Genomic DNA, 25,472 nt, shown 5'->3' with positions numbered 1-25,472 from the left:
GCTCCGAACCCATCCAGCAAGAATGAAGGCGAGATAGACAACTTAACATTTAAATGTTAACAGAACATAAAAGATTTGTTTTACTCACGATAGATTAGTGTGACATCCTTTTGCTATGAAATTCCAATATCTTGCATTAGGGTTAGTTTTATAATGACAAAAAGTTTTAGATCACAACTGGCTGAAGGTTCAAAAGGGGAACAAATAATATAAGACCATACAAAATTTACACCCCAAGGAGGAGATGGACTTTTATAAGGAGGTCTTAACATCAAGGTTCCTTTTAAAAAGGTCTTACAAAACTTGTGTGACATAATTGGAGAGCCATTTTCCCCTAGACGAAAGCTGGAAATAGTGTCCAACTGAACCCTTACAGTAGCTGCTGCAGCACCTTCATTAAAGAGCTTCGCCAAAAAATCTAAAATAAAATGAAGGGGAGCAGTAAAAGGATCAACTTTATTCTCTGTAGCCCACACAACAAACCTTTTCCATTTATTTCTATAAAGTTTACGTGTGGAAATTTTATGAGAGGAAAGTAAAATATGTCTAGCTGAGGACAAAATTAGAGGATGCCCGGCTATCACTGGAATTGGAGCAGCCATGCTGTCAGGTTGAGATTCTGTAAACCGGGATGGACCATTTTCTGCAGATGCGAGAGGAGGTCTCGAACTGGGTCCAGTATCCATGGTTTTTCCAAAAGATGAGGCCACAAGAAGGGGAACCAAATCTGCTGGGGCCAGTCGGGGGCAATGAGGATGATTTTTCTCTTCAAACACGCTTGCTTTCTGTAACAATTTGGGAATCAGGGGTGTTGGGGATGGGCATAAAGGAGACCTGGGAGCCAATTGTGAACAAGTTCATCTCTCTGGGTCTCCCCCTGAGGGGGGATTAGGGAAAAGTAGCTGCTGCATTTGTTGTTTACTGTAGAAGCAAAAAGATCCCAGCAAGGCTGGTCCCATTTCTGGTAAATTCTTTCCACAATTTTTTGTTTGAGAGACCACGTGTGAGGCATCAACATTGTCCTGCTCAGCATGTCTACTATGCCAATGGATTTCCCTAGAATGTACATTGCTACCACAAAGCAGTTGGAAGCTGTCAGCCATTGCCAAACTCTGAGCGCTTCCCGACAAACAGGGTAAGATCTGGTTCCTCCTTGTTTGTTGATCTACCAGACTACCCACATGTTGTCTGACTGGATCTCTGTTTCCAGAGGGTGAAAGTCTTGAAAGGCTTGCAATGCTAGGAGCACTGCTCTCATCTCTAGAGCATTTATATGCAGATGGGCCTAATAAGGGGACCAAGTGCCCTGGAATGTCCTTCCCAAATAATGTCCCCCTCCCCTCCCTATCAGGGAGGCATCCGTGGTCACTGTGGCTTGGGGCTGACTGGGTACAAATGAACGACCTAGACTGGCTTGATCGGAATGGATCCACAACTGAAGATCCTTCCAGCATGAATCTGTAACCAAGATCTTGTGACACTAAAAGTTCTAGAAAGGACCACTGGGTCGACAACAACCACTGCAATTTCTCATGTGTAGGTGGGCTAGTGGCACTAATACTATTAAAGCCGCCATTGTTCTCAAGACTTGTAGTACTAATTTTCCAGATGCTCTTTTCTTGCGAATCAATACTCTCACCTGAATGCGCAATGACATTATTCTGTCGGAAGAAGATTTGCTATCATTTTTCTTGTATCTAGATGAGCTCCTATGAAAACCAAATTTTGGTAAGGTTTTAGAACTGATTTTTCATAATTTATGGCGACTCCTAGGTGTCAGAAAAGGTGCAAGGTAGTTTCTCTTGTCCTTATGAGCTGATGCCCAGTCGTGGCAGTTAGGAGTCATTAATCTAAGTATGGAAACAGTCAGAATCCTAGGAGCCTCAAGTTAACCGCAACCACTGCCATGCATTTGAACACAGTGGGTGGTGTAGTGACACCAAAGGGCAGGGCATGAAACTGATAATGACTGGCTCCCAGCTTGAAGCGCAGATGTCTTCTGGACCATCTTTCCATTTTTATATGGTAGTACGCATCCTGAAGATCTATCAAGCACATCCATTGACTCTTCCCAGAAAGGGTAGAAAGACTTTAAAGTGACCATTCAAAACTTCCTCTATTTGATCTACTTATTTAGGTTGCTGAGATCCAGAATGGGTTTCCAGTCCCCTATTTTCTTTGGTACCAAAAAGAATCTTGAGCAAGTTTCAAATTCTTGTTGGTATATGAGGACGTCTTGGATGACTCTTTTCTTTAGCAGTTTTTGAATTTCTTTGATTGCTTGATCCCTTTGGGTGAGTGGTACATCTGGGATTTTTTTGTTTTAGGAAAGGGGATGGGCAAAGGTGATGAAGTAACCTCTGGAAATTATTTGTTGCACCCATTTGTTTGTAATCTCTTGCCAGGCCTGTGGATGCAGACACAGATGACCCCCGACTGCCTCCAGAGATGGACAACTGGGCCTCCGTTCAAGAGCACTGAAAGGGCTTGCCAAAGAAGGTATCTCTGCAGCCCTGATTTTGCAGGCCTCCCCTGTCACGAGGATGGTGTCATCCATTATTGTTCCCTCCTCTGCCTCTGGGGGAACTTTCACCATGTGTGTCCTGGAAAGACCTTTGAGACTTTCTGAACTACATCTCTCCACTACCTTTCTGACCTTTGGGTTAGGGTCTGGTCGGAGTAGAATAACGGACTCCTAAGACAGGCAAGGTCTAGCCTTCTTGTTCACACCTGGTGAGCATTTCTTTCACTTTCGGCCCAAAAAGAGATTAGCCATCAAAAGGGGCATTCACAAAGGAATACTTGAAAGGCTCCATGAAATCACAAAGTTGCATCCAGGCCTGACTCTTAATAGAGATACCTGAACCTACGGCTCTAGTTACTTCATCTGCTGCATATGAAATCAGCCTCATGGAGGAATTAACAAAGGAATTTAGGATGCAAGCCGAGAGGCTACTTTGTCTGTCAACTCCTTTAGCAGATCCATCTGAAACCTCGTAAAGTGAGTAAGGTACATTCAGCAACTGAACAGTAAAGCCTACTGAAAAGAAAATGCACTTCCCATATCTATCCATCATCCTAGAGATCTTATTAGGAGGGGTGGATAGTGGAACTGGTCTCAGAAAGTTCCTTTTTGGTGGCTGCCGCCACAACCATGGTATCCACAACTACTCCTTTTGAAAGAAAATTCTTGTCAGATGGTGATGTGATGTATTTATTTGGCCTCCTAGGAATAGGATCTATGGTATCTGGGGTCTCCCAAGCCTTCAGAGAGATTAAATCAATAAGCTCATTGGAAGAAGAGGTCACCCAGGAGGTGGAAGATCGGGACCTGAAAGCCTTCAAGTATACTGATTCCTCCAATGAAGGGAAGCTGGACTGCCATCCACCTCTTTGTTTAAGCATTTTCATGATGTCTCCAAACAAGACATCTTCAGGAGATGACTGTGGGGTCCCTTCGGCTTTCCTTGAGATCAGTATCAGAAGTGATGGACTCCTCTGGGGAGTCTAGATGGTCCTTCTTCCAAGGGACTTCCTCAGAAGGATAATCTGGGTAAATTTCAGAAGGGGGGATTCCCCGAGGAATGTCCTGAGGCTTGGGGCCCCCCTCTTCTTGTGGACTGGGTAAAATAGAGGACAAAGGCACCGGTAGTGAAGCGGAGGAAGAGCCTGACAGGACTGAGTCTAAGACTGAGAAGCAGTCAAAGATCTCCTCATAGCCTCAAAGGCTCCCTGTCCCTGATCTGAGGAACTCCCCAGCACTAATAAAAAAGTAGTCATAGCAGAATGAAGGCCATTCCAAACTCAAAGACAAGAAGTCCGAGACTGAGGTAGAAGCCAAGCTCATCCGAGCCGATGCAGAATCCAGTCCGAAGAAAACATGGTCTGCCCTATCCACGGGGCTGACGAGACAGCTATGGCTCCTACAGTCCTCCCGCTCCAACAAAGCAGGGGAATTCGGAGCACATGTTGGAGCAGATGACAATGCAGGTCTCTGATCCGACAAAGGCACAATCCCGACATCAGAATCTTCCAGCTCCTAACTCAAAGGTTAGGTTGGAAGAGGAAGAGACGCTACCAGGGCAGATCTGGATGGCTCCGAATCCATAGGGCTCGGATTCAACAATGTGACCAGTGTCATTGTCTTAAGTAACCTCTGTACAACCCTATCATCATCCAAAAGGCTCCTAGTAGACCAGACAGATAGGGTCGGAGACCTGGATTTAGCCATTATCCAGGGAAGGCAACCTAAAAGAAACTGTTTCAATTGAGGGAGACTGGTCTCAAATCAGGGTCAACATTGGAGCAGAGGTTGCCAAAGCGGAAATCACCAAGCACTCTGAGGAACCTTCAGGTCTGAGTCTCTCCTGCTTCAAAGTACTTAATGGAGCAGAGAGTTTTGCCTTCTTTTGAGCTGGCTCCAATGATGCCTTCAGAGGCGATGGAGGAGTCTTTTTAAGTTTATCGGCAACAGTTGAAGAAGCAGAAGAAAATTTTGTAGACACATGGCCCGAAATGGCTTCAGAAAAAGGGCTTTTCAGTAAACCCTTTAACATTAGCTTGTTCTTCCTCTCGAATATGGAATGCTGATTGAAGCCATGACAAATGCGGCAAGATTTATTGCAAGTGTAAAGGGCACAAGCAATACACACACACACACACACACACACACACACACAGATAATGGTATTGTCTTACCACACTCCTCATACTTTTTAAACCCAAAGAGTTTATCAGGTTTCTGAGACATTTTTAATTAACCACCAGGAAGAAGAAAATTAAAACAATGCAGAACTGGCACACTAAGCAATATAAGTAGATAGCTACAACTAGAAAATAACCACCACCACAAAGAAACTATAATAGCACTTAGTATCTAAACAATGGAAAGGAAGTATGTATAACAACCACCACAAAAAACAATAATAGCACTTGGTATCTAAACTACAGAAAAGAAATATATATCTTGGAAAGATAGTAAAGTTTTTTTTTTTTTTTTTTGAAGAAAGAAGTCCTATTAAATATGGAAGTTAGATATACAGGAAGAAATAAGTCCTATTAAAAAACAGATGTTAGATTCACAGGAGAGGGTGGAGGGAAGAAAAAGAATGATACAAATTAAGTAGAAATAACAGGTGGGTTAGTAACAGAGTAAAGAAAACAGAAGTCAAATGTAGTCCAATAAATGAATAACAGAAAAAAAAATTTAGAAACTTAACCTGGAGCTCAATGAATGACCATGTCTTTCGTGGAACGGCAAATGAGATCTGAGGTAATAGAGAGGAGCATTCTGGGAAGGGTGTCTGTGAGCTCGGTTGAAGACTACAAGCTTTTGTACAACACTGAGACTGATCTGATGGATCAGATCTGACCCCATACGTGAGAATAAAGGCGAGACTGACATCACATTAATAAATTTTGTATTAATATGCATTTCTGAAGGATCTGAAGTCAAAAATCAAACACATGTGCTTGTCTATTGACTTCATTTCTCAGTGATTTACCAGAAAAATAAAAATCTGAACAGTTGAGAGGCATATCCAGAGGCTATACATACATAGTTATAGTTAGTATTTATTTATTGATGAATGAATACATTCAAGCTAGCATAAAGATGTGTTTGGTGGTGGTGGTCTTTGGAGGTACAACCTAGTAATCACACCTTATGTGCTTCAATTACACATTAACATAAGAATGCATACAACAAATTCAGGACATTTTTTTCCAGGGTATGCAAAGACACAGACACTGATAAATTGCAATCTACAGTTTATCCATTTGGTAAGGAAATCAGAAGACCTGATGAGTTAAGCAGTTCAAAATGTTAGGAAAAGCTTAAGTTTCAGCATCACCACTTACATACAGTGGCTAATGCAAACTGTTAACTGACTGGTAAGTACATATCACAGAAATAGTTAAGCTCAGATTACCTATCAATTCCATCAGATGCTGCATACGTGGTGCAGGGTAAGAATCATGCTCAGTTTGCCTCCAGACATCATCCAAAGTATCACGTGTATTCTCCACTAATTCCACAACATCAGCCAAGGTTAGACTGTCAAGATTACTATAATGCTGAAAGTAAGAGACAATTCAATCAATTAACAGTAAGTACATAGAATGTCAAAATTATTTTCTGAGGCAGAAAATAAAAGTATGGATTACTTGCAGTTTAGCACAGTGACAGAGTTACATCACTACCTAAAGTTCTTTGAAATGGTGGTCTACATCTCCATGACAATTCAACACAGAGCCAAAAAATTATACTGCTTCAATCAATCAACCTGTAAAAATCCCATTCAGCCTAAACAATACTACAGTTTTAATGATCTTTTAGGTGAAATACTGCCCTTTTACAATATTTAAAAATGAACCTTCACTCAGTTGAGACTTGGCTGAGAAAAGTCCCCTTGAACCAGCTGAGCCATTTAACTGAACAAACACCATTTGCTACTCTGTACAGATGCTGTACAAAAAAAAAAGAAGTTAGGTACTCACCATAATGTTCCATCTGAGTAGTTCTACTTCATTTGTCTTCAACCTGTGGGTACCGGATGCGTATCGGATCTGAGCCAGCAACTTTTTCTAGCATCTGCTCCGAGCTCCAAGCTCCTCCCCTTACCCATAATACCCTACACCACTACCTTCCAACCCCCAGATCGAGTTTGCTGCACCTTCTACTGAACAACCAGACCTCACAAAACACCTTACACACCTGACAGCAGCTAACATGCTGTCTATATAGTAAGGCGAGGGGGAAGGAGGGAAGGAAGGTTAAAGACAAATGAAGTAGAACTACTCAGATGGAACATTATGGTGAGTAGATAACTTCTTTATCTGAAGTAGTTTACTTCATTTGATCTTCAACCTGTGGGACAGAGTCCCCAGCTACCAAAAACCTGGGTGGCCCTCAAGGAAGGATATTCCGGAGCACTGCAGAACCAAAGGATGCTCTCCTTCGAGAAATCAAATCCAATTTGTAGTGAAAAATAAAGGTATGAGATGAGGACCAAGTAACCACAGAACAAATGTCGTCTAACGACACTCTGGACCAAAAGGCCACAGAAGTAGCCACTGACCTAGTAGAATGAGCTTTGACCGGACCCAGAGGATACAAACCCTTATCCTTGAAGATCTGGAGAATACATAGGGAGATCCAAATGGCAATGGTAACCATGGAAATAGGTTTACCTTTCTCTTTTGTTTGACTTAACCTGATTATTTTGTGGGACTAGTGATCTCTTGTTAAATTATGACAAGATGCTTCATTTAAAGGCAGACAAACATAAAAGCACAAACCAACTTTTATGCAGAGCATATAACAATACATGGTACAAACTGTTCTGATTGCAAAGTTAATCTTTGGAGCGGATGCTGTATATTAAATCAAGCATTTAAGCGTCAAGAAATAACTAAGTAAAACAACTGATTGTTACAACACACCAAGAAAAATTCTAGGATCTCTAAGAATTGGAACCTTTGTAGTGGTCCAAAGAATAATGTTAATTTCTTATGAGATTATTTATCACTTTTGTTTTTTAACCCTTGAATCCAAATTCCCCCACTTCACTGTTAGCTAAAGACCAAATTGTAAAAAAGCTTGCTACTTTCAAATAGCTTCCAGCTGGCTGCAATAAGCTATGAATTTAAAATGAAGAAATGGCAGTTGATATCAACTTGCTCAACCTTAGCGGAGGGAAGCAGCTCTTGGTCACTCTTAAGTAACACACAGGATCATAGGAAGTTACTAGGCTAATGGCTATAGGGCCCTTACAAGCCTAGCCAAGTTCTTACCCCCTTATTTCCACGATCAGCACCTACTGCCCACGTCCAAAAGGAACACCGGTGGAAAGCCCAGGGTGAATTTGCAGTCACCCATCCAATAGTCCAGATTGCGTTTGAAGACTGCCAATGAGCTGCTCTGTTTGACATGAAGTGGAAGTCTGTTCCAAAGGTGTGGTAATCTCTGGGAGACAAATCTGCCCCTCCAAAAGGTTTTATTAATGTCACATTTCAAGTTAAGGTCTTTAGAGTGAGTAATACGTGTATCATTTGACTTTCTGATATGAAGCATTTCCAATAATGCAGGGTCAGAGATTGCCTTACATGCAAGGCAAAGATCATCTCTGAGTAGTCTGTATGAAACAGAATAAAGTGACAGTGACTTCAGATAATCCCCATAGAACAGATGCTGAAAACCTTGAATTTTCCTTGTGAGGAACCTTTGTGGTTTCTCCAATTGCTGCAGGTGCTTACAAAAGTACATACCAAAAAGGGCATTGTACTCGTTTATTGGCCTGATGAGAGAAGAGTAAAGGGAGGTAATAACTTCTTTTTTTCTGGAGGCAATGCCCTTTTACTTAGATGAGCACTACAGAATGCCCTTCTTACCACTGTGGAGACATGGTGGTCAAAGGTAAGGTTGCTGTCAACTTGTGTGCCCAGGTCTCTCACCACTGAGTGCATACTTAAGGTGCTGTTATTGATGTGGTAGTTAGCAGAAATATCTCTTTTACTGAAAGGAATGATAAAAAGAAGATATGTACTCACCATAACATTCCATGTGAGTTGTTCATCTTGCCTTCATTCTTCACTGACGGGTTCGGAGCCGATCCTTGGTTCCGACACGGCCGTTTAGCAAAGCTCAAAGTTCACCAGTAGCACGAGACCAAGCCCCTTACCCCATGATGCACTGCTGGAATTACCTCAGATCTTGTTTGCTGCGTATACCATATCCTAGTAAGAAAGAAACATTGAGAAACCAGGATGAAGTCAGTCTCAGGGCCAACTGTCAGCCAGGAAGGGGATGGAGGGAGGGACGTGAGAATGAAGGCCAGATGAACAACTCACATGGAATGTTATGGTGAGTACATAACTTCTTTATCTGAAGTTGTTCAATCTCGCCGTTCATTCTTCACTGATGGGCAGCATCCCTAGCACCCTAAATCCTGGGTGGCTCATGGGAGTACACTTTTCAGGACCGCAGAACCAGAAGAAGCCCTGTCCCTGGAGGCCTTATGCACTTTGTAATGAGTGATAAAAGTGTGAGGCTTAGATCATGTGGCTGCAGCACAGATGTTGTCAAGGGGTAACTTGGCTTGAAAAGCTGAAGAGGTAGAAACTGCTCTGGTTGAATGAGCCTTTACCTTATGAAACAAAGGCATATTAGCAGATGAATAAGTGGAAGTGATACAATCCGATAGCCATTTAGAAAGGGTTGTTTTAGCCACTGATCTACCTTTTCTGGCTTCAGAGAAGGATACAAAAAGATGGTCTGATTTTCTAATGTCTTTTGTTCTGTCCAGGTAACATCTAAGTTGCCTGAACATCACGTTTGTGAAGCATGTATTCTAATTTGTTGGTATGGTTGGGGAAAAAAAATGGGCAACTCAATGACTTGATTGATGTTGATCTCAGAACATACTTTGGGCAAAAAGGAAGGGTTTGTCCTAAGGGATACTATGTCAGCATGAAAAATCATACAAGGGTTTTTTTCATAGATAATGCTTGAAGCTCTGACACTCTGCAGGCAGAAGTAATCGCCACTAAAAAGATAGTTTTCCATGACAGAAATGTGAGCTCACAAGATGATGCTGGTTCAAATGGGGAAAAGAATGATATGAGATAACATAAAATTCAAATTCCAGGGAGAATAAGGAGTCTTTACTGGAGGCCTCATGTGAAAAGTACCTTTGAGAAAGGCCTCAGATAACCGGTGAGCCATAATAATTAGTCCGTCAATACCTAGATGAAAATTAGATATAGCAGCGAACTGGACCCGAACATTAGCAGTTGCCACTCCTTCGTTAAAAATCTTAGTCAAGAATTCTAAAATGGAAGACAATGGAGCTTGGTAAGGATCAATATTCTGGTTAGAAGCCCAAATGGAAAATCTCTTCCACTTACTACGATACAATTTTCTGGTGGAAGGCTTATGGGAAGCCAACAGGATTTGACTTGTGTCATAAGAAAGATTATGCAGCCTGGCTATGCGGGGAACTGGAGCAGCCAAGCAGTTAGCTTCAGTGACTGCAAAGGATGGAGGTCCCCTGACGAGTGTGTCAGAAGGTCTGGAACTGGGTCCAAGATCAATGGATCCTCCAAGAGGTGATGGTAAAGAAATGGAAACCAAATCTGCCGAGGCCAATGAGAGGCTATATGAATGACAGTCCGTCCCAGCGACTTTGCTTTCTGCAAAAATCTGGGTATCAGCAGAATTGGGGGAAATGCATAGAGGAGACCCGGGGGCCAATCGTGAAAGAGTACATCCCTCAAAGGTGCTCCTGGAAGGGGGATCAGGGCAAAGTAACTTCTGCATTTGGTGTTGATGTGACTGGCAAAAAGGTCGCAGCAAGGCTGGCCCTATTTGTGGAAAATCCTATCCGCAATGTCTTGTTTGAGGGACCACTCGTGTGGCAACAAAATTGCCCTGCTCAGCTTGTCTGCTATCACGCTGGATCTCCCCGGGATGTGTATTGCTAACAGAAAGCACTGGGATGACACAGCCCACTGCCATACTCTGAGGGCTTCTCGGCAAAGGGGATAAAACTTGGTCCCACCCTGTTTGTTCAAGTACCAAACCACTGACATGTTGTCTGTCTGTATTGCAATTGTCCCTAGAGGGAAAGAGTTCTGAAAGTACTGCAACGCCAGAAATATTGCTCTCATCTCCAGAACACTGATATGCAGATGTGACTCTTGATCCGTCCATGTGCCTTGGGTAGTCTTTCCCTGAAAAAGCCCCCCCCCCCTATCAGGGAAGCGTCCGTGGTCACAGTGGCTACTGGAAGGGGTAGCACAAAGGGGCGTCCTATTGTGACATGAAGAGACGTCAACCACCACTGAAGATCCCTCTTGCAAGAATTTGTAATCAGAATTATATGATTCATTGGCAGTTCCTGGTAAGACCACTGAGTGAACAGAAGCCATTGCAGAATCCGCATATGCATCCTTGCTAATGGAACGGCCAAAATTACTGCCGCCATCAAACCTAGTACTTTCAAGACCTCTGCGGCCGGAGCTCTGTTCTTTGACACCAATGAAGTGATGTGATGGCGAAGAAGTGAAACCCTTTCGACTGGAAGACGTAGAGTGGTGGTTAAGGTGTCTAGTTCTGCCTCTATAAAGACGATATGCTGTGATGGCAACAAGGCAGGCTTTTCGAAATTGACCATAATTCCTAAATGGTTGCAGACAGTCAGAGTGGATTCTGTTGCTTGGTTCAGTTGATGCCTGGTGGTGGAGGTAAGGAGCTAATCATCTAGGTACGGAAACACCTGGAATCTTAGACACCTCAAAAGTGAGCCGTGACCACTGCCATATATTTGAACACTCTGGGGGCTGTAGTGAGACCAAACAGCAGGGTTCGAAACTGGTAGTGATTGGCTCCCAGCCGGAAATGCAAGTGATCTCTGGATGATCTGACCATTTTTATGTGGTAGTACGCATCTTTGAGATCAATGGAGCACATCCAACTGTCTAAAAAGGGAAGTATGGACAGAAGCGAGACCATCCGGAACTTCTCTTTCTTCACGAATTGGTCGAGTCTGCTGAGGTCCAAAATGGGTCTCTCTTCCAGTCCAGTTTTCTTTGGGGCCAAAAAGAATCTTGAGTAAGTTCCGAATCCTATTTGGTCTGCTGGGACTGGCTGGATGACTCTCTTTTCTAGCAACTTGCGGACCTCTATAGTTGCTTGTTCCCTGTAACTGGGTGGAACATCCGGGATTCTCTTGACGGGAGGAAGATGAGAAGAGAGCGGTATGAAATACCCTCTGGAAATGATGCTTTGTACCCAGCTGTCATTTATGTATAGCCAGGCTTCTAGGTACAAAGATAAGCGACCCCAAACTGCCTCCAGAGCAGGACAGCTGGGCCTCCTTTCAGGAGCACTGGTAGGGCTGACCAGAGAAGTGCTCTCTATCACTCTGGTGTTGCAGACCCCCTCTGCCGTGAGGGCGGCATCTTCCATTGTTACCCCCTCCTCTGCCCCTGGAGGGGGGTTCTCCACATGTGTCCTGAAAGGCTCCTTGGGCTTTCCAGAGCCACATCTTTCCTCCCCTTGGGCCTTTGGGGTAAGGCCAAGTAGGGGTGGAAAAACAGACTCCGATGGAAGACAGAGTCTTTCCCTCTTGTTCACACCTGGTCAACGTTTCCTTTACCTTTGGCCCAAACAAAGATGAGCCATCAAATGGGGTATTTATGAATGAAGACCTGAAGGGTTCCGCGAAGGAACAGAGGCGCATCCAAGCATGCCTACGAAGAGCAATCCCTGAACCTGCAGCCCTACTCGAACCATCAGCTGCATATGATACGAGACGTATGGACAAGTTCACAATTGAATTAAGGGTAGCAAGCTGGACAGCAACTTTGTCAGAAGCTCCTGCAGCTACAGTACCCTGAAGTGCATCTCCCAGCTCCTTAAAAAGATCTCTTTGCAGTCTGGTGAAATGAGTTAAATAGTTCAGCGATCGAAGAGTGAAAGTCGCTGAACTGAACATGCATTTCCCATATCTATCAGTGATCCTGGACTCTCTGTTAGGAGGATAGATAGAAGAGCAAGTCTCAGACAGTTCCTTTTTGGTGGCTACCACCACCACCATGGCATCAACAGGGACTCCTTTAGACAGAAAGGGGTTGTCTACGGGGGCAGACAAACTTATCAGGCCTCCGAAGGACAGGCTCTATGGACTCCGTCGACTCCCACTCCCTATGAGAAATCAATTGCATGAGTTCATCGTAGGGTGGAGACACCCAGGAGGTGGAAGGTTGAGACCCGAAAGCCTTCAGGAGAACCGACTCATCCTCAGTAGGGCTTTTGGACTGCCAATCACCCCTCTGCTTAAGGATCTCTAGTATCTCTGCAAAAAAGATGTCCTCAGAGGGGGATTAAGGGGACCCTCCTGACTCATCCAAGTCAGTGTCAGATGTCAAAGACTCCTGTGGGGAGTCCAAGTGCCTCCTCTTGCACACACTCTTTCTGGGAACTTCCTCAGCAGTGACCTCTGGGGAAGTCTCAGAAGAGCAGGGAGCGCCCAGTGGGGCAACTTGAGGCTCTGGGTCTCTACGCTTGAGGTGACTGATGGAAACAGAAGTGGATACAGGCACTTTAAAGGAAGAAGAGGCCACACCTGGCGATGAGGAAGTCTTAGGAGACAACACTCGCCTCATGGCTTCGAAGGCATCACAGCTCCGATGAGGGGTCAATGGACCCGAAGGAACCGTGATCCCCTCCCACACTGATGCCATGGGCTCCAAGCCCAAGGTAGGAGCCAAGCTCACCCGAGCCGAAGCCCCAAGAGGAAGAGTCGGCACCAACAAGTCAGTGCGACTATCCTTTCCGGACTTGTCAAGGAAGGCTCCTAGACTCCCCGGTCAGCACCGAGGGCATTCGAGCAGATAGAACTAACAACAAAGGAACAGGTGTTGGCTCCAAGGGTTTTACAATCATCAGGTCGGTCTCCTCCAGCTCTGAAGGTCCGGTACGGCTCAGAGGAGGAGCAGTCAAATCCGGGGTAGTGGTCTTCGGTTCTGACGCCCGGGTCGGAACCGACAGCAGTTTACCTAGGCCTGGTGCCTTTAACAGCTTCTGTACCAGTCAATCCATATCCAAATCCTAAAGGCTAACAGAGGACCTGGAAGAATGCAGCAATGGTGCCGAATGGAGAAGTGGGGAAGAGGGAGTCTTGGAAACCAGTTCCAAGGCAGAGTCCCAGGTCTGAAAAGAAAAGACTGTCTGCTTCGAAGGCTGTGGAGCCAAAGTCACAGCATACTCCACTTTTTTGACTTAGATTCTGAGGAAGATTTTGATGATTTAGATAATTTGCTGGCTCCAACCTGGTCAGTCAAAGCTTCTACAAAGGAATGCTTAAGGAGACCCCGATCTATAAGCTTTCTCTTCCACTCAGCAAGCATCCTAGTAGAAAAGGAGTGACAGATACTGCAGGACTCCTGAAGGTGCACCTCACCCAAACAATAGACACACTGAACATGTTCATCTGAAACAGACATTTTCTGTCCTCAGTCTGGACATTTTCTAAAACCAGACTGGATGTCTTTCTTTCTCTTCAGACATAATGATAAGCCACAGAAAAAATATAGAAAAACTAATCAACAACTGTTATAACAAACACAATATCAAACAAATGCCCAAAGGGCCACTCTCTCTCTCTCTCTCTAATATATATATATATATATAAAATAAAATATTATAAATTTTACTGTAAACTCCTATACTAACTCTACACTACTAAAGGTCAAGGGCCAACAAGCAAAAAGGCCACAAAAATAACAAGGCTAGAAGAACTAGCAATATAAGGGAAAGGGGAACACTCTAAGCAACAGCGTAAATATGAATATATATATATATATATATATATATATATATATATATATATATATATATAAGAAAAAATGAAAGGAAACTTGCTAATTTGTTCAATTATCCCAAAAAAGTCTCGAGCAACGCTGGAAACCAAGAGGTCAGTGCTGTGGATAACTGGATCTGAGGTAATTCCAGCAGTGCCTCATGGGATAAGGGGCTTGGTCTCGAGCTACTGGTAAACTTTGAGCTTTGCTAAACGGCCATGACAGAGCCGAGGATCGGCTCCGAACCCATCATTGAAGAATGAACGGCGAGATTGAACAACTTCACATTAAATTTTTTTGCATTGCGTTTAAGGCCGTGACTATGGCATCAATAATTTGTTTAAGACCCTCTTGTAGGATGTTAACATCATTTGGAGATTCTATCACCGCTCCCAGTTTGCAGTCATCAGCAAACTTAGTCAGCCACAGACCTTTAGTTTTTGCTTGTACTTCAGAGAAATAGATTCCAAACAGTATATGTCCCAGGGACTGATTCCTGTGGAACACCAATGGTTACAGGTCTGCTGCTGGAGGTGGATTCTCCTATTTTGACTATATGAGTTCTATCAGTGAGCCAGTCAGCAATCCATCTAATTATATAAGGCTTGATGCCTACTTGGGTGAGTTTGTCAATGATACCAGAGTGGGGGATAGTGTCAAATGCCTTGGCTAAGTCCAGGTAAGCTGTATGCACAGATTTCCCCTTGTCCAGGGCCTTTGACTGTCTTGAAGAAGTCTACCAGATTTAACAGGCACACTTCTCCCTTTGACAAATCCAAACTGAGTAGGGTCAAGTGTTTGGCGATTACCTACATCTTTGTTGACAAGGTCCATGATGATTCACTCCATGGCCTTGCAGATAAGACTAGTCAGGATAATAGGTCAATAGTTCCCGAGGTCAGTGGAAGCACCAACTTTGTGCAAGGGAATCACAGTGGCCGTTTTCCATTCAGCTGATACAAAGCTGGTGCTTAGACTGAATAGAGTACCCAATGGTGTTGCTAATTCATGCTGGAGTGCACATAGGACACAGCCTGGGATGTTATTAGGTCCCATACATGCTGTGTTTTTGGCCTTACAGAAGGCATTTATGACCGGCTCTTTTGAGATACATGGTAGAAGGCAGGTGGTAGGGATGTCATGGGGTACATGTGGCGGGCATAAACGCAGAACTGGGTACTGGACACATGAAATAAGAGCCAAGTGAGCATACTCTGTGCCTAGGAGAGCACTGCACATCCACGCTATGTTATGTGTGGTCAAACACATGCTTCTCAAGACATGCAGCAATTGTTGTTCTCAAGGGAGCTGTCAGCAAGGGTTATGGCTCCTGAGGAGGGAAATCCATTAAGTGAGGCAGAGTGGTCCACCCCATCTAACTCAATTACCTCTCCAAGGAATAAATAACCCTGCTAAGGCTCTTGAATCTTGGAATGAGTGGGTTGTAGGGCTCTCACCCTAAGAGAAGGAATGGGTCTATGCAGAGCAGGAAGGAAAGCTATTAGAAAAGAGTTTATATGTGAAGGTTGGTCTCTGCTTGTGTCCACACTCCTTGAATTATTCTGCCCTCGAAAATCACCTCTCCAACCACAGAAAGGAGGCATCATGATAATTCAATAAAGGTGTTTAAAAAAGTCTTACCTCTCCAACAGAGATAAAAGGTCTGCCTAGAAGATGATATGACAAGAGCAGCTTCAGATTCAGAAGGGGTATGCATGATGGCTGTAGTCAGTTGGGTTGAGACAGAAGGTCCAACATCTGAGACCACTTAGTCCAGAAATGGAGAATCCTTATTTGAAAACTGGCATTAAAGACTATTATCAGAAACTAATGCATGTATTGTGCATTACACTCTACATGTATACTAGAAGAACATATAACAGCGTTTCTAAGTAACCTTAACTAGTCTGTTACTGCTTACATTTCTGCCTTTTTTGTTTGAGAAATGTTTTTTTTTTTTATTTCACCAGACTGTGCTTGAAATTTATCAATACTGATCAGTACACAAACTTTTAAGATTGCTGTAACAGCTTAATTTCAGCTCTCCTAGTGTGAAAACAGAAACTCAGAAGACAGACACAGCAAACTTGTGTTTCTGGGTAAACTTAGTAACTGGCTAGTAAGTGCACTGCCTGTATGCCAACAAAAAAGAAATTCAGAGAACCTGAAAAAAAAAATTAATCACAAAAGGTGACAAAAACCACTGACTGGGAAGAATTCTTCAGCTGGCCATCAAAAAGCAGTGCAAGCTCTAGCTTTGATGCAAGACATGACTTCCAGTAACCTAGAAGAAAAAAATAAGTCAAATATACTCAGAGCTGATTAAAATAAATGAAACACTGAAGGAGTATATCAACTCAAATAACAAAAGGCTGGAAAAAATGAAGGAAGCTTTAAAAATATATTCAAAGTGATAAAACTGTAAAAATCAAGAGGTCGAAATTAAAAAAAAAAGAAGTTATGTTCTTACCATAACGTTCCATGTGAATTGTTCATCTCGCCTTTGTTCTTACACACGGGTTTGGAGCCAATCCTCGGCTCCGAGTCGGCCGCATCACAAGCTCTGCATCTAAGAGAAGCTCGAGGCACAGTCTATATCCCATGATCCTCCTGTGCTATCCCTCAGATCTAGTATGCAAGAATCCAGAATGCACTACTAACCACTGCGTCTAACGCTCACGCAATCACACACTTGAACCTGAAACATATGAACTAAATACAGATAGGTGTATACCTAATGTGTCACCTACTAATTACTAGGTAGTGTAGATAACCCCGAGAAGACCAACCAGACACTAGTTGTACCAGTTCTTCCAGAATGCGGTGGGGGAAGGAGGGAGGGGATGTAAGAACAAAGGCGAGATGAGCAATTCACACGGGACGTTATGGTAAGAACATAACTTCTTTATGTGAAATTGTTCGATCTCGCCGTTTGTTCTTACACACGGGTAGCGTCCCTAGCTCCGTTACCCTGGGTGACTCACGGAAGAACGTTCCTGAGAACAGTGGAACCAAAGGATGCCCTGTCCTTGGAGGTCCTGTCCACTTTGTAGTGAGTAACAAACGTATGAGGCTTAGCCCACGTCGCCGCCGCACAAATAGTATCCAACGGTAGACGAGGGGCATGGGTTAGAGAAGTAGAAACAGCCCTAGTAGAATGAGCCTTAGGCTTGAACGGAAGTGGTTGTTTTGAAGCTGAATAGACAAAATTTATGCAGTCCGAAAGCCATTTGGATAATGTGCATTTTGTTACTGCCATGCCCTTCTTATTATCTGCGAATGAGACAAACAGTTGACCGGATTTCTTGCAATCCTTTGTTCTGTCCAGATAAAATCTCAGCTGCCTATGTACATCCAATTTGTGCAGCATGTATTCCAACTTGTTCTAATGGTTTTTGAAGAAGGTGGGAAGCTCTATAGATTGATTGATATTAAGCACAGAATATACCTTCGGGATGAATGATGGATTAGTACGCAAGGAGACTCCATCTGGATGGAAAACCATGTATGGTGGCCTAATGGACAAGGCCTGTAGCTCTGATATTCTATGAGCTGAAGTGACAGAAATAAGAAAAAGAGTCTTCCAAGACAAATAATTAAGTGGACACGTTGAAGCTGGTTCGAAGGGTGGTAACATAAGTTGGGATAACATCAAATTCAAGTTCCATGGAAAAACCGGATCCCGAATGGGTGGACGGAGGTGAAAGGTACCCCTTCATGAAACCTCTACAAAGTCTGTGGGACATAACTGTAGAGTCCCCTTCACCTACATGAAAGTTAGATATGGCAGCTAACTGTACTCTTATCGTGGATGTAGAGACCCCTTCTTGAAAGAGTGTAGATAAAAATTCCAAGATTTTGTGTATCGGGGCAACCAAGGGATCTATACCTTGCCCTGATGCCCAACATGCAAAACATTTCCATTTGCTCCTGTATAGTTTCCTGGTGGAAGCTTTGTGGGAAGAAACTAGAATGTGCTGTACTGCTGGGGACAAAACATCCAACCTGGCTAAATTGGGAAGCGGAGCAGCCAAGCTGTCAGTTTGAGGGACTGAAGAGATGGGTGAGGAACTCCCGACGAGGGAGTCAATAGGTCTGGCACTGGGTCCAGAATCTACGGTTCCTCCATCTGGTGGGTTCGAAGAAAGGGAAAACAGATCTGTCGAGGCCAGAATGGTGCTATTAGAATGATCGCCCTTTCCAGACTCCTGGCTTTCTGTAGGAATTTGGGTATCAATGGAACAGGAGGAAATGCATATAGGAGACCCGGGGGCCAATCATGTACCAGTGCGTCCCTGGGGGCACCCCCCCCCCCGAGGGGGAAGTAGGACAAAGTAGCTTCTGCATTTGGCATTTAAGGGGGATGCAAAAAGATCGCAGCAAGGCTGGCCCCATCTGAGGAAAATCCTCTCCGCCACTTGATTTTTGAGGGACCACTCGTGTGGCAACAGGATGGCTCTGCTCAACCTGTCCGCGATGACGTTGGATGACCCCGGGATGTGTGTTGCTATCAGAAAGCAACCTGTGGACGCAGCCAATCGCCAAATTCTCAGGGCCTCTCTGCATAATGGGTAAGACCTGGTTCCACCCTGTTTGTTTATGTACCAAAATACTGACATATTGTCCGTCTGAACTGCCACTGTTCCTAGAGGTAGGGATTCGTGAAAGTGTTGCAACGCTAGAAACACTGCTCTCAACTCCAGCACATTGATGTGCAGATTGTACTCCATCTTGGACCATTCTCCTTGGACCGTTCTCCCCTGAAGAAGTCCCCCCCACCCCATCAGGGAAGCATCCGTGGTTATTGTGGCTGTAGGGCTGGGTAGTACAAACGGGTGACCTATCGTTAGATTTTGGCTGTTCAACCACCACCGAAGATCCCGTTTGCAAGATTCTGTGATCAAGATGTCGTGTGACAAAGGAAGTTGTTGGAATGACCACTGTGCGAAGAGCAGCCACTGGAGGATCTTCATGTGCATCCTGCCCAGAGGAACTGCAATAAGGGTAGCTGCCATCATGCCCAGGGCTTTCAGCACTTGCGCAGCAGAAACTTTCTTGTTCCGAAGAAGAATAGCGACCTGATCCCTGAGGGCTGGCACTCTTATCTGGGGAAGCTTGATCAGAGCTGTAGTAGTATTTAACTCCGCCCCTACAAATGAGACATGCTGTAAGGGCGATAAGACAGATTTTTCGAAGTTGACTGAGATTGCTAAATGGGAACAAAGGTTGATTGTGTAGTCCCTGGCTTGTACAAGACGATGCTTGGTGGTGGCGGTGAGGAGCCAGTCATCCAGATACAGAAACACCCGGAATCCTAGCCGCCTCAGGTGAGACACCACTACTGCCATGCATTTGGTGAACACCCTGGGGGCTGAGGTGAGACCAAAGGGCAGAGCTCGAAATTGGAAATGACTGGCTCCAAGCCAGAAGCGCAGTTGATCTCTGGACGCTCTGGCCATTTTGATGTGGTAGTACGCGTCCCTGAGAACTATAGAGCACATCCAATCACCCTTCTGCAGAAAGGGTAGGATCAATTGTAGCGTGACCATCCGGAATTTTTCCTTCCTTACGAAGGTGTTGAATTTGCTGAGGTCCAATATTGGCCTCCAGTCCCCTGTTTTCTTTGGAACTAAAAAGAACCTTGAGTAAGTTCCGGATCCCATCCAGTCCGCCGGGACTGGTTGGATGACTCTTTTCGAGCAGCTTTCTTATTTCTATGGCTGCTTGATCTCGCAGATTGGGTGGAACATATGGAAATCTCTTTTGATTGGGGGGAATGGTTATAAATGGGATGTTGTATCCTCTGGTTATTATGCTTTTCACCCAAGAATCTGAAGTGAAATTTAGCCAGGCCTCTGGGTATAAAGCCAAACGACCCCTGACTGCCTCCAGAGCAGGACAGTCGGGCCTCCACTCAGGAGTGCTGGAAGGGTTTCCAGGGACGCTATCCCTGTCGCCCTGGTTCTGCGGACCCCCTCTGACGCCTGGGCGGTGTCCTCCATTACTCCCCCCTCCTCTGCCTCTGGAGGGGGCATCAATCTGTGCGGACAGGAAAGAACCCAGAGTCTTTCGGAACCATATTTTTCCGCCTCTTTGCCCTTTGGGGTACGGTCTGGTCGGGGCGGAAAAATGGACCCCTACGGCAGACAGGGTCTTATCTTCTTGCTCACACCGAGTGAGAGTCTCCTTTACTTTGTTTCCAAACAGGGTGGCACCATCAAAAGGGGCATTGGTAAAGGAAGACTTGAAGGCTTCCACAAAGGAGCACAGACGCATCCAGCATTGTCTCCGCAGAGCGATCGCTGAAGTTGCAGCCCTACTCAAACCTTCAGCCGCATACGAAATGAGCCTCATGGACGAGTTTACTATCGAAGTGAGGGTGTTAAGCTGTGCTGTTACCTTTTCCGAGACAGGAGCATCTCCCAGCTACTTAAGGAGATCTCTTTGAAGTCACGTAAAGTGCGTAAGGTAGTTCAGCGAATGCATGGAAAAAGTTGCTGAACTGAAAACGCGCTTCCCATACCTGTCCATAGTCCTAGAATCCTTGTTAGTAGGATGGACAGAGGAAGATGCCATGGACATTTCCTTCTTCATGGCTGCCGCTACCACCATAGTATCAACTGGGACTCCTTCAGTAAGATAAGTCTTGTCGTGGGGGGCAGTGATATATTTATTCGGCCTACAAGGGACTGGTTCCACTGAATCTGGAGTCTCCCATGCCCTTCGAGCTATTAGGTCCATTAACTCATTGAAGGGTGGGGTCACCCAGGAGGTAAAAGGTTGAGCCCCAAATGCCTTCAGCAACACCGATTCGTCCTCAGTGGGGGCGAGAGTCTGCCAATCACCCCTCTGCTTCAAGATCTCCAGGATGTCAGCAAATGAGACATCCTCAGAGAGGGACCGTGGGGACCCCTCTGACTCATCCAAATCGGTGTCCGATGTCAATGATTCCTGTGGAGAATCAATGTGCCTCCTCTTGCACAATTTCTTCCTCGGGACTTCATCAGAGAGGGCATCTGGTGAAGCTTCCGAGGAACAGGGGACACCCTCTGGGGCTGGCTGAGGCATTGGGTCTCTACGCTTGGCGGGGATCACGGGTACAGAAACAGAACGTAGCCCTTTGAGGGAAGGAGAAGACGACTCCGATGAAGTAAATGTCTTTTCAGACAAGACCTTCCTCATGACGTCGAAGGCACTGGATCCCCGGGCCGAGTACCCCACCGGACCTGAACAGCACGGTAGTTTCCCAGAAACCGGGACCACGGGCTCCGACCCCGAGGACGGAGCCGAGCTAATCTGTGCCGAGGCTCCAAGGGGAAGAGTCGGAACCGAAAGTTCGGTTCGACTCTCCGCCCCGGAACTGAGGAGAGACAGTCGGCTCCGTGACTCCTCGATGGGCTCTGAGGGAGTGGAGGTCAGTAGTGCCGATTGCAATAAGGAAGGCTTTGGCACCGAGGGCTCAACAATCATCGGTTCCTCTTCTCCCGGCTCCGAGGACTCAATGGGTCTCGAATGAGGATCTGCCGGAGACACAGGGAGGGCTTCAAGTTTCAATACCGATTGGGATGAAACCACAATGAGTTTGGAAAGAGCCGTGTTCTCCATGAGCTTCTGTACCACTCGATCCACGTCGGTGTCAGATAATGGCCTGGAAGAACGTGTCGAAGGGGCCGAAGATGCCACCGAACGAAGGATCGAGGATGGAGGCACCTCCGACACCGGCTCCAAGACCTGGGCCTCGATCAGAGATGATCGCTCGATGCTCGGCCCCGAGGTCTGTGGAGCCGGCAACCGAACCTTAGTAGAGGTGCTCGGAGCCGATGACCTGGGCTCAGATACCTTCGAAGACTTCAACCTCTTCGACACCTGATCAGCCTTCTCCAAGGCTTCTTGAAAGACCGGCTTTAGCAAGCCCCTTTCGATTAACTTCCTGCGCCTTTCCATCATGACCCTTCCACTGAAGGTGTGACAAATAGAACAGTCCTGCAGGTGGAGAGGACCAAGACAGTAGATGCAGGAAGCATGATTGTCCGTGATGGACATTTTCTGTCCACACTGACATCTTTTGAATCCAGACTTAGCTTTCTCTGTCATATCTAAAACAAGTAACTAACTTGACCAATAACTTGTAAAAATAGAGAAAAAATAGTCTAACACAGTCAAATATTAAGCAATATCTATATGTAAATAGGTATGTATGTATATATAAGAAACCAACGATTATATATATATATATATATATATATATATATATATATATAAAAACAAACACTGCACACAAGACTAAATACTAAAGTGTTAACTATAAGTATAGATATACAATCTAGAACTAAATTTTTGTTTACTGCTGACAGAGCCCTGACAGGACTAAATAGGCCTCAGCTGAAAGTCGAAACACTAACTATGTAAATATATAAAAGGGAAGCCCCTATGAATAAACACACACACACACACAACTATTATTAATTATTAACTAAGATAACTAGCATTAAATAGCTCTAAATCTCAAAATATAGTGAAAATACAAAAAGCTTTTAATGGTCCGAGCTCTCCTCGACGCGATCTGTTGCAGCGGCAAACTAGATTTGGGGGATAGCAAAGGAGGATCATGGGATATAGACTGTGCCTCGAGCTTCTCTTAGATGCAGAGCTTGTGATGCGGCCGACTCGGAGCCGAAGATCGGCTCCGAACCCGTGTGTAAGAACAAACGGCGAGATCGAACAATTTCACATGGCTGGCTAAATACAAGACTGTCCAAGATGAGATGCTTAAAAAAATAACAGAATTAGAGGACAAAGTACGAAGGGAAAACCTGAGATTTTCTGCTGTACCAGAGAAGCTGGAAGGCATAGACTGCCTTAACTTTATGAAAGCACAAATAAGCAACTGGACTGGTATTCCACAGCTAGACTTGTTAATTGAAATGGCACATCATTTGTGTGCTCCAAATCTGGCCATGACAAACCAGCCTGCACCTGTAATAGTAACTATGCAATCCTACCAACAGAAACAGTTGATTCTGATAAAACTCTGGCAGAAGGGCAAAGTACTGAAAATGGGAGACAGTAGAAAGTGGGAGACGAGGGTTTGAGGAAAATGATTACTCACTGTACACCAAGCAGAAGAGTAAATTTATTCCACTAATCAGGGAATGTCAAGAAGCATAAGATTCAAGGTGCTGTACACAGCTATTTTCAAAATATATCATTTTTTTTATGCAGAGCATGCTAAGGAGGAAATACAAAAGTTTGTCCAATAAAATGAGTTATGAAACAGAAGGAGATTCTGCTTCTTGTTCTTCTGGTAATAAAACTCAGAGAGAGACTGTGCCAGTGAAAAATTGTCCAATGTTTAAATGGAACATGCTTGAGAGACTGAAAAAAAGCGCAACAGTTGATTAGAACAAAGAGTATGTTGGAAATGAATCAGAGATGGGATTTGGGAGATAGAGATCAACAGAAATAAAATGATCAATGTGGTAACTGACAAATAAATGTGGGATTACAGGGCATTAATTATATTTGTGAAACACGACATAAGAAAACCTAGAAATAATGGACTTTTTTGACTTTGTTAAACTTCATGCTATTAATGTTTGGAAAAAAGTACAGTTGTGTACACTTAGCATAAATGAAGATGTTCGAGTGTATTCACTGTTACTTCCTGACAAATGGGTTATCTGCCTGCAGGTAGCCCTCAGCCGGCCCGAATACCAAAGAATTTGGTTAATGTCGTCAGCTGCCCTCGGCTGTAAACCTGACGTCAGGTAAAAAGAGAGGAAGCCGATGTCATTTTCCTCAGTTTTTTCTTGCCTTAACTGTCAGGAGCCCCCAAATGAAGGGTAGACCAGGGAAAAACATCCTGTAGAAATATTAGCCAGTAAAATAAAAACAGTCTGCGCCTTAGGAAAAAAGGGGGAATGGTGGGTGGGGAAAATAGGACTACAACAGTGAATACACTTGAACATCTAAATTTATGGTATTATGGTAAGTGTACACAACTGTACTATGTTCTTCGTGTTTCAATGTTGCAGTCCTGACAAATGGGTTGATTCCCAAAGCCCAATCAGAACAGAAACAGGGGATGGAAGAAGAGCCATAGATTAAGGGTTGGTAGGAAGGCCTTGCAAAACTGCAGAAGCAAAACAGGCCCTGGATCTGGAGAACAAAGGAAGACTGTAATGCTTAGTGAAAGTATGGACAGAAGACCAAGTAGCTGCTTCTAAAATGTCCTTAGTAGGCACACCTCTCAGGAAAGCTGTAGAGGTAGAGGTTGCCCTGGTTAAATGGGACCTAATAGTTTGAGGAGGAGCCTTTCCATGTTTCAAGTAAGAGAAGTGAATACAATGAGCGATCCATTTTGAAATGGTTTGTTTAGAGATCGCCTTACCCTGAGCTCCAAGAGCAAAACCGACCAACAACTGATCGGACTTCTAAATGGACTTAGTCCTGTCCAAGTAGAAACTTAGTTGTCTATGTACATCAAGTGAATGTAAGATCCTTTCCCCTTTATTCTGGGGATGGGGAAGAAGCAGGCAAGTGGATCGACTGGTTGAGAGTCAAGCTGGAAACAACTTTAGGCATGAAGGAAGGATGAGTTCTGAGAGAAGTCTGATCTGCACAGAAGATAATAAAAGGTTCCACTGCCATAAGGGCCTGCAACTCTGAGACCCTTCTGGCTGAAGTAATAGCCATGAGAAACGCAGTTTTACAGGAGAGAAACTTTAGATCTGCCGAGGCTGCTGGCTCAAAAGGAGACAAAGTTAGCTTCTCAAAAACAAAATTAAGATCTCAAGCAGGAGTAGGGGCCCTTCTGGGGGGGGGTCTTAGATTGCAAACTCCCCTTAGGAACGGCTTCATCAAGGGGTGGGAGTAAATGGGTTGTTCAAAGGAACAATGGGCAGAAATTGCTGAAGCATGAATCTTGATGGAGGAAAAAGAAAGTCCACTAGTGAGTAAATAGGCCAGATAGTCGAGAATGAGAGGTAGGGAAGGATGGGAAGGATCCTTCCCTTTAGCTTGTATCCAAAAATAGAATCTTCTCCATTTTTCTGCATAAGATTTTCTGGTGCTTGGTCTCCTTGCCTCATGAAGAACCTCAACCACAT

The 25,472-nt window shown here is 44.5% G+C and overlaps 1 protein-coding gene across 1 annotated transcript in view; it reads right to left on the bottom strand.

Annotated features, from left to right (window-relative positions):
- Positions 1-25,472, bottom strand: part of DYNC2H1 (dynein cytoplasmic 2 heavy chain 1) — a 6,555,988-nt gene that overhangs the window by 6,026,768 nt on the left and 503,748 nt on the right. The window contains exon 6 of the mRNA XM_044072582.1: positions 5,931-6,075. Coding sequence (XP_043928517.1) covers positions 5,931-6,075 — 145 coding nt within the window. The remainder of the gene's footprint in view (positions 1-5,930; positions 6,076-25,472) is intronic.

The sequence above is a fragment of the Protopterus annectens genome, chromosome 5.part0 (assembly GCF_019279795.1).
Source record: "Protopterus annectens isolate FY-2018-M chromosome 5.part0, PAN1.0, whole genome shotgun sequence".
NCBI classification, from domain to species: Eukaryota; Metazoa; Chordata; order Ceratodontiformes; family Protopteridae; genus Protopterus; species Protopterus annectens.
Note: the sequence above shows the minus strand (reverse complement) of the source record. Positions and strands in the feature narration are given on the sequence as shown.